This window comes from Salmo salar, chromosome 09 (assembly GCF_965601325.2).
Source record: "Salmo salar chromosome 09, fSalSal1, whole genome shotgun sequence".
Classification (NCBI taxonomy): domain Eukaryota; kingdom Metazoa; phylum Chordata; class Actinopteri; order Salmoniformes; family Salmonidae; genus Salmo; species Salmo salar.
The window spans coordinates 146,815,171-146,832,693 of NC_138299.1; the positions used below are offsets into that span (position 1 = coordinate 146,815,171).

General features: G+C 41.3%; 1 protein-coding gene across 3 annotated transcripts; it reads right to left on the reverse strand.

Annotated features, from left to right (window-relative positions):
• Positions 1-2,174: 2,174 nt before the first annotated feature.
• Positions 2,175-5,295, reverse strand: LOC106613170 (transcription cofactor HES-6). Of its 3 annotated transcripts, none has more exons than XM_045687096.2 (4): positions 4,916-5,295; positions 4,678-4,777; positions 4,503-4,581; positions 2,175-3,675 (listed from the first exon to the last, which is right to left on the reverse strand). In XM_045687096.2, exons 2-4 carry the CDS (start codon positions 4,681-4,683, stop codon positions 3,284-3,286), a joined length of 477 nt encoding a protein of 158 aa, XP_045543052.1. In that variant the 5' UTR covers positions 4,684-4,777; positions 4,916-5,295; the 3' UTR covers positions 2,175-3,283. The 3 variants fall into 3 exon arrangements, with proteins under 3 accessions (XP_045543052.1, XP_014070637.1, XP_045543053.1); XM_014215162.3 differs by having other exon boundaries at positions 4,682-4,777; positions 4,916-5,274; XM_045687097.2 differs by lacking the exon at positions 4,916-5,295 and having other exon boundaries at positions 4,678-4,904.
• Between the last annotated feature and the right edge of the window lie 12,228 nt (positions 5,296-17,523).

Genomic DNA, 17,523 nt, shown 5'->3' on the forward strand with positions numbered 1-17,523 from the left:
CTAGCCAGCGGACAACAGTGCACACACCGTGAGAGCCAATCAGAGCCCTTTCCTTTGTCTTCGGCCAGCCCTTGCTGCGCGGTGAGGATCAGTAGTGGTCACAATAATTCATATTTTGGGTTGCGTATCTGGCGTCAGTGGTTTTTGTTGTTCAACCGAAGGCTATTCATTTAGGCTAAAGTTTAAGAAATAATGACAATTTTGGGGAAAAAAATAAAAAAGTAGATAACATTGCATGGTATTAACACGTCTTTTGTACCATCTGTTTGTGTCCTAGATAACTGTACGGTATAGGCTATATTCTGTGAAAGGGAATAGGATGGGACAGAGGCTGCTATCACAAATGATATATCCATTCATTATTCATTCGGTTATCAAAGCGCCAATGTCTCCAATGTATTTCACCAGGAAGGCCAATATAACTATTTATGGCAGAACACGGAGAGATATTATGCAGATACCATAGGTAGAAAAAAAACATTTTAGAAAGACATTTCTTTGGACGTGGAGTATTTGCAATATATTTATTTATTTCAAATCCGGACTGCTGATTATCTCAAGACTGAGTCATTTTTTCTCTTCTAATGTTTTCTTGCCCTACCCAGTCCCATTTTTTTGTATGTCCCTGTTCAGGGCTCTGAAGATTTCCCCAGCGCGGGCTCTCGGATGTAACGCGATGCCTCAGTTGGCAGCTGCTGGCAGAGGCCCCTTGGCCTAAAGTGAATCAGCCGGGGAATTAAGGGCCCTTCCCCAAAGAAAGCGACAGGTGTTAGCCTGCGCCTCATTTGTTCTCTCCCTTTGGTGATTTCTGATTTGGATGCAATTGCACTCTCAGATGCCACATTCCCATTAAAACGCACAGAACAAATAGGTTCCCAAAACCTGCTAAATAGACCCGACTTAGTTTTAAATGTTAATCTTTAAAAGTCATGCATGTTTGTATTTGCTCATCCCTTACAGTTATACCTCCAAAATAGCTTCAGGCTTATGTTCAATAACAATTGGTTATTATGGTTGCGTTTACACAGGCAGCCCAATTCTGATCTTTTGCACAATTATTGACAAAAGAGCTGATCTGGTTGGTCAAAAGACCAATTAGTGTAAAAATATCAGAATGGGGCTGCCTGTGTAAACGCAGCCTATGTCATGTCTAGAAATGGACTCTTATCCATTATCCCAATTTCACTGTCTATGTGTGCACTAGTTTTCTTTTACGCACAATTGTCTATTTGTTTGTCTGATAAAAGTGTTTAACCATTTGGCCTCGTTGCATGTGTACATATGTACAGCGCATTGACATGCGCAAATACGCAATAGCGCATTTGTGTCTATCTAAACAAACACGAAAATGTGTCCTGTCACCAGATAAACAACATGATACCATTACGAGTGAGTTTTACACACAAGGTTTTTGCTACAGCAATTAGGCACCAATAACAAATATACAACCTAAATGAAGGCCGTGTCCAGAGGCTTTGAAGTGGAGGGGTTTGGCACCTCGCCACCCCCACGCTCCGCTCCAGATCTCTTAATGGTCTGGACTGGGGAGAGAGCAGCTGTCTCGGACCGCTTTTGTTCGAGAAACCGCAGAGGGATCGGGCGCCCTTCTCCATCTCTTCTCTTTTCTCCCCTCTCTGCCACCACACGGTGGCTTCATTAGCTCTGTGGCCAATTATTATAGATTTATAGTCAGGAGGAGAGGGACCATGTACTACAGCAACGTTTTAAATGTTCGAATTCAATAATTTCTTTAAAATGCACCCAGTAGGCCTGTGCATAACGTTCATTTGTCGGGAAAAAATGATTCACTATTGTAAACAAATAATGATTTGCCTATACTGTAGTTGAAAATAATTATGAACGTGTTTCCTTCTACTACTACCAGTAGGCCCGACACAAATATTACCAGTGATTAACCAAACACTTGTTGATGTCTCTATGGCTGCGTTTAGACAGGCAGACCAATTCTGATCTTGTTCACTAATTGGTCTTTTTGGCCAATCAGATCGGCTCTGAAAAAGATCTGATGAGAAAAGATGTGATTGTTCAAAAGACCAATTAGTGGAAAAAATATCGGAATTGGGCTGCTAGTGTAAACACAGTCTCAAAACTACAACCTAATTTCCTCATCATATACAGGTAGCTGCCAAAATAAAGGAAACACCAACATAAAGTGTTTTACCGCATTGGGCCACCATGAGCTGCCAGAAAAACTTTAATGCGCCTTTTCATAGATTCTACAAGTGTCTGGGACAATGTTTGAGAGATGTGACACCATTCTTCATTGAGAAATTCCATAATTGTGTGTTTTGTTAATGGTGGTGGAAAACACTGTCTCAGGTGCTGTTCCAGAATCTCCCATAAATCTTCAATTGGGTTGAGATCTGGTGACACACACACTTTAAACCTGCTATGCTCCCTTGAGACCCCTCTTTCAAAGTCACTGAGATGTCTTTTAGCCATGGAAGCCAAAATAATAGGCAACTGGACATTTTTAATACATGACCCTAAGCATGATAGGATGTTAATTGCTTAATTAACTTAGGAACCACACTTTTGTGTGGAATATACTTTGAATCCCTCGTTTACTCAAGGGTTTCCATTATTTTGGCAGTTACCTGTATCTTTATGACCTGTCCAACTGGACCAGGTAATTCATTTAATATTACTAAATCCATTTGCTTATATTCATTCACACTGCAAGCAAGAGTCTAATAAATGAAATACAATGAATGTTATAAGCCTAACCGTTTTTAACCATTTATAAATGTACTATAATATTGTAGTAGCTGTAGGCCTCAGCATCATTCATATATTTTTTAACATGGATTAATCTCATGATGTTGATAGGATCAAAACGGCCCTCTATATATAAGAGAGAGAAAGTGAGTGTGTGTGTGTGTTCACATAAAGAAAATAGATAACTGCAGAAATTGCATACACATTTCTATTAATATTGGTTAATAATATACAACAAAGAAGGGAGCAGAACAAAAGCTATTTGTGATGGACTAGAGCTAAGAATCTAAATGTTTTTCTTATTATTTAATAAATAAAGAAGTTAATACAATAAATATAAGAAAGATATTAATAAGCGCCTTCTACAATGCAGGCTACGGAAAGTAGACTTCGGAGAGGAAGTACTGAAAGGTCTGTATATATAGCACACCTATATCAGGAACACAACCACCCCACAATCCAACACAATGTCTTCTGAGTAGCATATCTATAAGATACATAACAGAGGAGATTCTAACGTAAAGATCCAGCACGCCGGTATAGTTTACCAGGGCCTCCACATCTCCAGCATGCCCAGGTGGGGGCTGAGGAGCTGGGGGCTCCCGAGCAGGAGGCTGTCCTGGGGCCCCACCATGTGGCACAGGGGCCCCTCCCTCTGGCCCTGCCTCCCAGACCTGGGGTCCCCTCTGAGGGGTGTAGTGGGGGCTCCAGGCCCCTGTCTGGGTGGGTGGGCGTCAGGCCTGAGGTTGGGGTTGGCCTGAGAAGGGCGGTCTTCACTGGAGCGGGGCAGGGATTTGAGCAGGTGTTTGAGCAGGCGGGAGCCAAGAGTTTTGTCCATCCACTCGCAGCTGAGCAGCATGTTGTGGACCTCGTGCATGCACTGGATGTAGCCTGTGCTGTACTTCTGCTGTGCATCTAGGCCTAAGGTGGGGTCTGCTGTGGATGGGAGGAGACACTGGGTCAAACATGGGTCATAGCGTCATCTGTTGGTGGCAGGATGTATTGCACCCAGACTGGCCTATTGCCCAAAATAAATGAGTAATTATATATTTTTTACATTTATTTAACTTGTTAAGTCAGTTAGGAACAAACACTTATTTACAATGACGGCCTACCCTGGCCAAACCCGGACAACGCTGGGCCAATTGTGCGCCGCCTTATGGGACTCCCAATCATTGCGGATGTGATACAGCCTGGATTTGAACCAGGGACTGTAGTGACGCCTCTTGCACTGAGATGCAGTGCCTTAGACTGCTGCGCCACTCGCATAATGAATTGCAGTGTTTGTTAATCCTGTTCCTGGGCACTCAAAGGGGTGCACATTTTTGTTTTTGCCCCAGCCCTACACACATGTTTCCACTAATCAAAGGGTTGATGATGAGCTGATTAGTGGAATCAGGTGTGTAGTGCTAAGACAAACACAAAAATGTGCACACCTTTGAGTGCCCAGGAACAGGCTTAAGAAACACTTGACTAATCAATTGTTTTAAGTTGAAACCAAGAAAGAATATGGATCAAAACGAAATTAAATAATAAAGCTATATGAGTACTAATACTCACATGATTATTCTTATTGTTCTTATTGACTGTTATTCAATGACTGATGAAAATATTCCCACCAGTCTCCATTAAATTTGTCTAACATTCCAACGTGCTGACACGGCCCCAGCTGCTTACATAGAGTGTTACATGCAGGCACAACTTTGAAAACTCTCCTGGCACTTGCATTCTTCTTCAGTCAAGCCACTTGATCGGACACTTACCACTGAATCTATGAGTCTGAACATTCTGCAGGTGTTTCACTGTCATCTCTAGAATGTCCGCCTTTTCAAGTTTCGATTGCTGTTGGGGGAAATTGAAAGTTAGGGTCAACAAATTCACACTCCATATAATTGAGCGTTTTATAACAATTCAAATACAGTGTGTATATAGGCCTACCCACATCAAGACGGAACGCCCCGACCACGGTTTCTTTCAGTTGATCCAAGCAGTTATTAATCCTCTCCCGTCTTTTCCTCTCAATTAGCGGCTTGCGCAACTAGAGATGTAAAGCGATGGGTTAATGGCGACCAGACAGTCACAAACTGGACCAGACAATCACTAAGTGTGAGCATATCCGATAAAAGACACCTGTTGATTAGGTTTATATATATAACCACGGGAACAAAGGCAATACCTTTCTCTCCTCCTTGGCACTCAAGTGTTTCCTCACGTTGTGAGCCATGGTGCTGGCTGTCATCTCTCCTTTACGCTCGGTATAGTTGTGTAGTTGGAGTATAGCTCTCCTCTCCCGGCTGAGTCTAGGGTCTGTAAGGCCCTCCGCACCACGCACTGCTCTTATTTATAGGGCAGAATTAGCATTTGAATGCTCGAGCTCTTTGGCTGAGGTATTTTCCCACACACTGGGTCGCTCCCAGCGCCCGATCCCATCAGTCAGGGATGACAGGTCACTGACTCTTTTCAATAGCTGAGTTACCCACCCTGGAGAAAAACACAAGAGACAGATGTCCACCCTGAACCCCCCTATCTCTCTCGCTCTCTCTTTCTCGTGACGCAAAGCGCGCGGGTCCCCTCAGGATTTTCATTTGCAGGGCCGAACAAGAGTGAGTAATTTCCGTGGTTACACCAGGGACCCCTTGACTATTCATGCCAATGAAATGGGACAGCATTAGGCTTACCCGAGAAAAGGCGAAACCTATCCGCTGAAGTCTCACATAGAAAAAATACCCACAACGCCCTTGTTATCAGTTTGTATCGTTGTCGATACTGGCAAGTGGTCAGGGAAGTGTTGATGATGAGAAACTTTAGTGACTAAATCCTGAGTGAAGAGTAAGCCTAAACTAATTATTCTGAAAAATTAAGCCGAAAGCCTATAACGAAAAGTGTCATATTTTTTTATTCAATGTAGCCTATATGCTTTTCCTGAGATGTACCCTAAATGATGTTCGCGCAATGGCAAGGGATATTGTATATGTTCATGACTGAAAAGCCTATGGAAATTACACTCAAAGTTAATGAAGCTTATTTCAAACTATTTTCAACTCTGCCCTCGTTCAGCAATTCAGTAGGTCTAGGCTCCTCAACGGATTTTCAAAAGTTGGTCAGATTTCAATCTAATTAATTGATTAAAATTCAATACATCGATTGTAAGTGCTTGTTTCATGTTCTGAATTTGTTTGAAATAAAATGAAATCCCAGCCCCTAGTGGTTCTGCAGGTGCGGGATATGGATGTGGTAGTTAGGCCTAATTCCACATGAATTCCGATGCTCTTTGGGTTGTCTAATATCAACAAGGATAAATGACTTGAACATCCTGTCGGATATTGATCATGGTTTATTATTAATGAATATATATATATTTTGACTTACAACTTTGATTAGCCAGAGCCAGATAGAGGAAGGGTTTGAAAACGGTAAGCTAAACATATGTTGTAAATTTTTTCTAACTCTTGAGTTAGGGAGAGCAGATGTCAGAGTGACCACACGGACAGATGTCCCTCCTGCGAGCTGGCCTTTGGCTAAGGGATTCATGGCGACGGCTCTGTGTTTGACTTGACGCGACTGCCGGGCGAACGCTAGAACGTGGGAAACCCCACCGAACAATTGTCGGTATTCAGCCGAACCTAATCACCATGAAGAGAGTACTAACCCTGTGGAAGGACAAGTGGATGGTCCAGACTGGGGGAAGGCTCTCTCTCTCAGTGAGCGCCGGAGTAGGAAGTGATTCATGGGAAGTTAGGGCAGGTGCGCCCTGACCGCTGTTTTTCTGTCAGGTGTGTGACCATCACAATAAAGCGTCAGTATGAGCAATAGCTTATGTGTGGTCGTTGATCACTTTATTGATTATTCATGAGCTATATTTTTATATCACATTGTGATGCATGAGAATAGCATAAGGGCCTAGTTGTGAAATTAGTGGGCATAACACTTGTTGAATTTGCAAACATGAAACATTGTAGCATTAAGTGGTCAATTCGAATTGAAGACATAAATTCAAATTACTTCCTGAATTGACTAATACAAAAATTAAACAGCTTTTGAAAATAAATAGCTTCTACTTTTCAGTTTATTAGAAGTCATTGAAAAATAAAATAATAATTTAATTGGAATTTCAGTTTACTTCCTGATGCCTGAATTGGGTGCCATCAATTAGAAGTGACCCAACCCTGAATGGTAGCCTATTAACAATAGATGACATGTCAAAACAGCTTAGCTCATTTTTGCATGGGCTATGGATGATATTGTTGTTTTTTATTGGATAGATTAATTTAGGCTAAAAGGAATGTGGTCCTCAGAGCCTTAATAATTAACGAACCTTCAGTAGGTAGTTGGCACTGACAGACGACAGGCAAGTGTACAAGGCTTTGAATTAGTGGACATGAATGAGTTCACTTTCTAAACCACTTATAAATCCAGACGGTAGGCCTATACAGTCACAATGGGTGGCTTTCTGAAGAGGCTGTGGCTGATGAATACACTGAGTGGTGAGGTCTCTTGTGAAACTCCAGAAAACTTGGGTGACTTTTGGGGAGGCCTTTGACCATACAAAGCGCAATGGGACATCTGGTCACGCGACCCACGTGCAGTCAGCCGCCTGTCTCTCGTCACTAGGAAACGTCCTTCAGAAGGTCACACATAAATACCCAAGGTCGCGACGCATGCGTCCTTTTCCAGAGAGCAGCGACCACCGACAGAAAAACTTGTTTCGTTCACAGGACTATATCTATATAGTGTCACAAGGCAAACACATTTTTATATAGGCCTACCTAATTGATCCAATTGTCACATAGCCTATATTAGTCTATTCAATGTTGGAGTGCCAATTTGTGACATTTTTGTGCAGGCACTATAATGGGGACTTATAGAAAGTTCCATCTTGTTATGGTTTGGTGGCACAGAAGGGCCAAAAATCAACTAATCCGTCAAAATCGTTGAGGCAACAGTGGAGAGAATATCAGAGAGCCCGAATTAAAAGGACAACTTGTAAAGAGGTGCTCTCGCCCTTTCCTGCTGTTCTCTCTCTCTATTACCATTTGGTCACGAGTCCCCGTGATCAGAATTAGCGTGAGAATGACAATGCCACAATAGTTCCCATTTCCAGACGCCCTAAGCGGCGCTCGTTTTGGCTGCTAATTATGAGGAATACAATCATTCCTGTTGGGCCAGTGTGCCCGTCTACATCCGCTTTTTTAGGTTACTTATTCCCGATCTAGAGGCATATATATATATATATATATATATGTATGGCAATTCACACTTGCAACATCAGATTTGAAATGCATATAGAGGGACACACACTGCCACATCAGCAACATTTATCTTATTTTTGAATAAGCCTTTAATATTGGCCAAATTGGAAGAAATACAGTTGAAGTCAGAAGTTTACATACACCTTAGTCAACTACATTTAAACTCAGTTTCACAATTCCTGACATTTAAATCTAGTAAAAATTCCCTGTCTTAGGTCAGTTAGGATCACCACTTTTAAGATTGTGAAATGTCAGAATAATAGTAGAGAGAATGATTTATTTCAGCTATTATTTCTTTCATCACATTCCCAGTGGGTCAGAACTTTACATACACTCAATTAGTATTTGGTAGCATTGCCTTTAAATAGTTTAACTTGGGTCAAACGTTTCGCGTAGCCTTCCACAAGATTCCCAAGTTGGGTGAATGTTGGCCCATTCCTCCTGACAGAGCTGGTGTAACCGAGTCAGGTTTGTAGGCCTCCTTGCTCGCACACGCTTTTTCAGTTCTTCCCACAAATTTTCTATAGGATTGAGGTCAGGGTTTTGTGATGGCCACTCCAATACCTTGACTTTGTTGTCCTTAAACCATTTTGCCATTGGTCATGGTCATTGTCCATTTGGAAGACCCATTTGCGACAAAGCTTTAACTTCCTGACTGATGTCTTGAGATGTTGCTTCAATATATCCACATACTTTTCCTCCTCATGATGCCATCTATTTTGTGAAGTGCACCAGTCCCTCCTGCAGCAAAGCACCCCCACAACACGATGCTGCCACCCCCGTGCTGCACAGTCGGGATGGTGTTCTTCGGCTTGCAAGCCTCCCCCTTTTTCCTCCAAGCATAACGATGGTCATTATGGCCAAACAGTTCTATTTTTGTTTGATCAGACCAGAGGACATTTCTCCAAAAAGTACGATCTTGGTCTACATGTGCAGTTGCAAAACGTAGTCTGGCTTTTTTATGGTGGTTTTGGAGCAGTGGCTTCTTCCTTACTGAGCGACCTTTCAGGTTCTGTCGATATAGGACTCGTTTTACTGTGGATATCGATAATGTTGTACCTGTTTTCTCCAGCATCTTTACAATGTCCTTTGCTGTTGTTCTGGGATTGATTTGCACTTTTCGCACCAAAATACGTTCATCTCTAGGAGACAGAACGCGTCTCCTTCCTGAGCGGTATGATGGCTGCGTGGTCCCATGGTGTTTATACTTGCATACTTTTGTTTGTACAGATGAACGTGGTACCTTCAGGCATTTGGAAATTGCTCCCAAGGATGAACTAGACATGTTAAGGTCTACATTTTTTTTCTGAGGTCTTGGCTGATTTCTTTTGATTTTCTCATGATGTCAAGCAAAGAGGCACTGAGTTTGAAGGTAGGCCTTGAAATACATCCACAGGTACACCTCCAATTGACTGAAATGTTGTCAATTAGCCTATCAGAAGCTTCTAAAGCCATGACATCATTTTCTGGAATTTCCCAAGCTGTTTATAGGCACAGTCAACTTAGTGTATGTAAACTTCTGACCCACTGGAATTGTGATACAGTGAATTATAAGTGAAATAATCTGTCTGTAAATAATTGTTGGGAAAATGACTTGTGTCATGCACAAAGTAGATGTCCTAACCGACTTGCCAAAACTATAGTTTGTTAACAAGAAATTTGTAGAGTGGTTGAAAAACGAGTGTTAATGACTCCAACCTAAGTGTATGTAAACTTCTGACTTCAACTGTAAATAGGCCTTTACTCTCTGTCCTGTCAGTCTCAATCCCTTCATCCATCCTTCCAATGAAATGATCTATTTTCCATATTAGACTACTATCCCTCTATTAGACTACTATCCCTCTACACATGCCAATCTATTCATTGAATCAAAAACATATCCTTCTAAAGTAAATGTACCTCTTCATAATGTGAGAACATTTAAACTTTAGTGGTGTACCTCTATGGGCTAGGTGGGACGCTAGCGTCCCACCCGTGGTGCACTCCATCAACAGCAGGTGCATTTCAAGAGCGGCAAATTTGAATCCAAATAAATGTCAAAATTCAAATTTTTCAAACATACAACTATTTTACACCCTTTGAAAGATAAACATCTCCTTAATCTAACCACGTTTTACGATTTCAAAAAGGTTTTACGGCGAAAGCATAAATTTAGAGTATGTTAGGACAGTACATTTACAAGAGTTGTGTGTAATGTTTTGTCAATTCAAAGACAGGGTCACCAAAACCATAAAACCAGCTAAAATGATGCACTAACCTTTTACAATCTCCATCAGATGACACTCCTAGGACATTATGTTAGACAATGCATGCATTTTTAGTTCTATCAAGTTCATATTTATATCCAAAAACAGCGTTTTACTATGGCATTGATGTTGAGGAAATCGTTTCCCTCCAATAACCGGCAGTCAATTCAACACCACAAATTAAATAATTAAAATGAGAAAACATTGGTAAAATATTATATTGTCATTTAAAGAATTATAGATTTACATCTCTTGAACGCAATCAACTTGCCAGATTTAAAAATAACCTTACTGGGAAATCACACTTTGCAATAATCTGAGCACTGCGCCCAGAAAAATACGCGTTGCGATACAGACTAGACGTCATGTTGGGGAGATCTAAAATCGAAAATACTATGTAAATAATCCATTACCTTTGATTCTCTTCATCAGATGTCACTTCCAGGTATCACAGGTCCATAACGAATGTAGTTTTGTTCAAAAAAGCTCATCATTTATGTCCAAAAATCTCCGTCTTGTTAGCACATGATCTAAGCCAGCCGGACTTCTCGTCATGAACGAGGGGAAAAAATATATTTACGTTCGTTCAAACATGTCAAACGTTGTATAGCATAAATCATTAGGGCCTTTTTTAACCAGAACATGAATAATATTCAAGGTGGACGAATGCATACTCTTTTATAACGTATTGGAACGAGGGTACCCAACATGAACTCGCGCGCCAGGTGTCTAATGGGCCATCATCGTTCCATGGCTCTTGTTCGGTCAGATCTCCCTCCAGAAGACTCAAAACACTTTGTAAAGGCTGGTGACATCTAGTGGAAGCAATAGGAAGTGCCAAAATATTCCTCAGCCCCTGTGTTTTTCAATGGGATAGGTTTAAAGGTAATACAACACATCAGGTATCCACTTCCTGTCAGAAAATGTCTCAGGGTTTTGCCTGCCAAATGAGTTCTGTTATACTCACAGACACCATTCAAACAGTTTTAGAAAATTTAGGGTGTTTTCTATCCATATGTAATAAGTATATGCATATTCTAGTTACTGGGTAGGAGTGGTAACCAGATTAAATCGGGTATGTTTTTTATCCAGCCGTGTCAATACTGCCCCCTAGCCCTAACAGGTTTTAACACACTGTTATTACACTGTTATTTATAGGTCATTTTGAGTATTATCAACAGTAAAATACTGTCAAATGTTAAACTGCATCATACTGTAAATTATGGTGCATTGTGGGAAAATGTTGTAGGCAGGGAAATAATTGCTGTATTTCGATAGCTACTGTAATTCCATCCCACAGGATACACAGTATTTTTGGAGTGCCAAAAACCTTTGGCCCTAGTGGGTGCATGATAGGCTGGCTCATTAACATATTTTGAGACATGTCTTTTAAGAGGCTATCGTTGGTAAGAGTGCTGTAGGCCTAACAATTTAACCAGTATGTGCTAGTAGTGCACCATCATTTAAAAATGTATAGGGGACAGATTGGAGTGGCAGCAAGCCTTAAATCTGGTTGAGCATTTTGCCATGTTCTTTTGGTCTGTTTTGCCCTGTAGTCACTTACACTTTGGATGCCTTTGTTAAGGCCTCTTGGAAGTGAAACAGCAAATATTCATTGATATGGTGTACCTCACAGCTGACCTGCTTGTACCAATCCCATGTTATTACAGTAAAATACTGTGACTTACAAACCCCAAATCCCCTCCATGAATTTCATTCATCCAGCCATCCATCCGTTAATTCATTAAGATTGAGCTAGCATGTCCTTTTTAAAAGAAGTATGTTAAAGTAAATTCTACGGTATTGTACTGTGTCATTACACAGTACCTGGTTTGATACTGTATTTAGATTACAGTAGGTGTACTGCAATATGAAGTACAGTTACTTAGGCTACTTGTCACTTTGCCGCCTGTAGTGACTGTCAAATTCGCTGCAACCCCTTTATAGTGTTGATGGCTGTAGTTATTCAACTTTTTAAGCATGGTGATGGAATTTATTTTTTATTTTTATTTTTTACACCTTTATTTAACCAGGTAGGCAAGTTGAGAACAAATTCTAATTTACAACTGCGACCTGGCCAACATAAAGCAAAGCAGTTCGACACATAGAACAACACTGAGTTACACATGGAGTAAAACAAACATACAGTCAATAATACAGTAGGAAAATAAGTCTATATACAATGTGAGCAAATGAGGTGAGATAAGGAAGGTAAAGGCAATAAATAGGCCAAGGTGGCGAAGTAAATACAATATAGCAATTAAAACACTGGAATGGTAGATTTGACAGTAGATGAGTGTGCAAAGTAGAAATACTGGGGTGCAAAGAAGCAAAATAAATATATACAGTAGGGGAAGAGATAGTTGTTTGGGATATTTATAAATGGGCTATGTACAGGTGCAGTGATCTGTGAGCTGCTCTGACAGCTGGTGCTTAAAGCTAGTGAGGGAGATAAGTGTTTCCAGTTTCAGAGATTTTTGTAGTTCGTTCCAGTCATTGGCAGCAGAGAACTGGAAGGAGAGGCGGCCAAAGGAGGAATTGGCTTTGGGGGTGACAAGTGAGATATACCTGCTGGAACGCGTGCTACGGGTGTGTGCAGCTATGGTGACCAGCGAGCAGAGATAAGGCGGGACTTTACCTAGCAGGGTCTTGTAGATGACCTGGAGCCAGTGGGTTTGGCGACGAGTATGAAGCGAGGGCCAGCCAACGAGAGCGTACAGGTCGCAGTGGTGGGTAGTATATGGGGCTTTGATGACAAAACGGATGGCACTGTGATAGACTGCATCCAATTTGTTGAGTAGGGTGTTGGAGGCTATTTTGTAAATGACATCGCCAAAGTCGAGGATCGGTAAGATGGTCAGTTTTACGAGGGTATGTTTGGCAGCATGAGTGAAGGATGCTTTGTTGCGAAATAGGAAGCCAATTCTAGATTTAACTTTGGATTGGAGATGTTTTATGTGAGTCTGAAAGGAGAGTTTACAGTCTAACCAGACACCTAGGTATTTGTAGTTGTCCACATATTCTAAGTCAGAACCGTCCAGAGTAGTGATGCTGGACGGGCGGGCAGGTGCAGGCAGCGATCGGTTGAAGAGCATGCATTTAGTTTTACTTGTATTTAAGAGCAGTTGGAGGCCACGGAAGGAGAGTTGTATGGCATTGAAGCTCGTCTGGAGGGTTGTTAACACAGTGTCCAAAGAAGGGCCAGAAGTATACAGAATGGTGTCGTCTGCGTAGAGGTGGATTAGAGACTCACCAGAAGCAAGAGCGACATCATTGATATATACAGAGAAGAAAGTCGGCCCAAGAATTGAACCCTGTGGCACCCCCATAGAGACTGCCAGAGGCCCGTACAACAGGCCCTCAGATTTGACACACTGAACTCTGTCTGAGAAGTAGTTGGTGAACCAGGCGAGGCAATCATTTGAGAAACCAAGGCTGTTGAGTCTGCCGATGAGGATATGGTGATTGACAGAGTCGAAAGCCTTGGCCAGGTCAATGAATACGGCTGCACAGTACTGTTTCTTATCGATGGCGGTTAAGATATCGTTTAGGACCTTGAGCGTGGCTGAGGTGCACCCATGACCAGCTCTGAAACCAGATTGCATAGCGGAGAAGGTATGGTGGGATTCGAAATGGTCGGTGATCTGTTTGTTAACTTGGCTTTCGAAGACCTTAGAAAGAATGATGGCAGGGGTATTAGGATCTTGTTTTCCCCAACATGATCCAGCCACATGTTATCCAATATGCAACAATTGGTGATTACACTTGTTTTCCATAGGCCTAACAATGAAATATTATGGAATGTCCAAGTGAAAAGAACGTTGTGTGGGCAGTACGCTATCGCATTTGCACTGAAACCTATTGATCAAGTGAATTAGCCTAATTGTTTCAATATTTCCAGCACAATCTGAAGATTTGGTGTGGGCCTAAACCTGCTTCAGTAGCAGTGTTCAATTATATGTTGCCACTTTAGACTAGCTAAATATTGTTTTACAGACAGCCCTTATTTTAATGGAATAATAATGGGCTAAACCAGTTATAATGTAGTCTACTAATTGGTCTTAATTGATAGGCTAGCCTAACCTTGGCATATTTACCTAAATTTGTAACAAATGTAGGCTAGCTACTTTACGGACATTTTCTTGTTGGTCGCATATGTTTTAAAGGCCTTTTCAATCGGTGTTTGAAATCACTTTGAGCCTTTGGTCCGCACTCCAAGGCACAGCCTGACTACATAACCGTCACAGTTAGCATCTATTCACGTCTATTCATCGCGCTGTTTTCTGCATTGTAAACCCAAAATATATTTATTTCCCGTGCCTATGTAGGTGGTCTCTTTTTTTATTGATTCCATAAATACACATTGAACTTGTAAATAGCCGTTCATTTCTGTTGTAATATATAGGCCAGCCTAGAACTGCCCTGACCCAGTAAACTTGAAATTAGGCTTACATAATTATACCATTAGCCTATCAGAGTCAGCTGTCCATTATTTAGAAAATGCACACAGAAATGTAATAGATTTTTGCATGTTCCTGTATTGGCCAAAACTCAGCCATGTGATGACACTGCCTCTGTGCATAATAAATACATTATTCAACAGCGTCATAATAACAAGTAGAACATTACAAGAGTTCTAGAACACAACATTGTAGGTTACTTTCTTGATTTGTGATGGCAGTATAGAGGGTCGATTTTAAAGTAAGGCACGTGAATGTATTATTTGTTGCCAAATTTGAACAAGGTGTCTTTAGAGAAATATCGAGTTTAATTTCTCACAATATTTAAGTAGGCAAATTTTGTTGTTTTTTATTAACAAATTTAATCTGTCCGGAATGTAATTTGGGGCCTTCCTCTTCCCTCCAGTGATGCAGACAAATGCTTGTAAGGAAGGGCACTGTAAGCCAGGGCGCAGACCCCGTCGTCCCTATATGGTAATTAAGAGCAATATAACGTGGCATATAGGCCTAAAATACCTGCCTTAGTTCTAAATGTATGTTGTTTTTGTTGTATATCATTTTTGTAATGTTTTTCCTCAGTAGAGCTTTGAGATAACTCTGTAATGAAAGTGCTATACAAATTAAATATAGCCTATTATTATTATTATTATTATTATTATTATTATTGAACATGTTTGATTTACACATGGATTTCCTTATTACCCTATCAGGTAAGCAGACCTATGCTATGGCTTAAAAACAAAAACAAAATGGTGTTCAAATGCTAGATAAATGGATTTGAGTGTAATGTTCTCATGTCATTGTGCTCCCAGTTAGGTCCTCTAGTCAGGAACCCAGACTTTGAACCCAGACAGTGTGTGTCCAGAAACAGGAACAGGAACAGGAGACCTCAGGTGAGTATGACACCAACGGGTGTTCTGCAGCCCATCGCTAAGAACCGAGACCCAGTGGAACAGAGCCCGAGACCACCATCACCTGACAGGACCACCATCAACCACAAGCCACACACACAGGTAGGACTCCAGTCCTGCAGCATGACCTTATAGTTTGTGTGTGTGTGTGTGTGTGTTCCACTGTGTTTGTCAACTTTAATGTGGCCATAACTATTTGCGTAATACTATAGGAATGTGTATGATTGACTATTTTTTAAATTATTTTGTTATATCCACCTTATAATAATTTGTACACTGCAAATTGACCACAACTAAACCCTAAAGAGATTATATTTGAAAAGAACAGTAATTTCATACCTTGATTACATTGAGACATGATCACATACAGTATGTCTCTTATTTTATTAGTGGGAATAGTTGGGTACAAATTCTCTGAATTAAACACATTTTTAGCTGAATTCCTGATGATTTTACATCAGGAACTCAAACTACCTGTCGTAGAAGGAGACAAAGGTAAACACAGATTGTGTGTGTGTGTGTGTGTGTGTGTGTGTGTGTGTGTGTGTGTGTGTGTGTGTGTGTGTGTGTGTGTGTGTGTGTGTGTGTGTGTGTGTGTGTGTGTGTGTGTGTGTGTGTGTGTGTGTGTGAATGATACAGACAGTCCCCCTATGTGAGGAGAAAGAAATGGCCCTGTTGGTTAAAGCCAGAGAGAGGACCATGAGATACTTGAAGGAGGATCTGGCTTACTACCATGAGAAGGTCACCAAAGACCTGGGATCCCTAGGCCAGACCCTGGACAGAGCTCTGGTGCTGAACCAAAATGAAGAGGAAGCTAAGCTGGAGGAGAGGCTTGATTTTGAAAGGATGGTTAGGAGGTTTGGGAAGGGTGAGAGATTGATGAAGCCAGCGCTAGAGGTTGCAGGAAGAATAGACAGAAAAAGATCAAGACACCCAAAAGTAAAGAAGGTAATAAATGGGAGAAGAGCAGGCCAAATAGTAAAGGTGGCAGAACAGGAAGAGAGTGAAGGAGGTCAAAATGCGCAGCCAGTGAAAATTGACAAGGAAACCGCTGTGGAGTTCATGGACAAGGTCCAAAATGTGTTTGTAGGTTTTGAGAAAGTACAAGACATCGACATGTGTCACATGATCAGAAAGCAGATCAAGCAAGACCAGATGATGTTGGATGCTTGGAAGCTCCAGCAGGAGTTAGTCGTGGGCTCTTTCAGAAACTACTGGAGAGAGCTGGAGGAGGGCATCGAACCCATGCTGGACAGAGTGCAAAAAATTGCCGCTGTGGAAGTTGAGGTAACACCACACACCACAGCATGCTGTCGGTTAGCTGGCATAATGGCAAGAACAAGGAGGGAAGAATAGCATTCAGGTTTCTTTACAATCACATTGTGCACTATAATAGCCTTCAGTATTGCCGCAGTATTTTGGATTGGGTTAACTCACGTTGGAGGCTTGTTAGGTTTGAATAAAAATGCATTGTGCAGGTTATGTTTAGCCCAGCCAGGTCACCCATTATACAAGTCAGTATTCAATGTCCATCCATGTCTGAGGATGTCAGGAGATGACGTGGAAACCAGCCACTATGGGCAACAGTGATCACTGTTACCTTCAACTAGGTTTCGGTTTTGCTGGGGTGTTGTGGACAGGAATGGCAGATAGGTGTAAGCATCTGATTCCGAAGGTTGCAAGTTTTGAATCCAGAGATAGAAAGTTGTTTTTTATATTTTTGTTTTAAGCCTATCCCAAACCTTACCCATACCTTAACCATTTGGAGTTAATGCCTAACCTTCAACATTTGGAGTTAATGCCTAAACTTAACATTAAACATTTAAAAATTTGACATTTGAAACAACTTTGAAATTTGACGTTTGATAAACATGGATGAACGTCTAATTCTGACGTGAGACTGTGAGAGCTGGTAGGT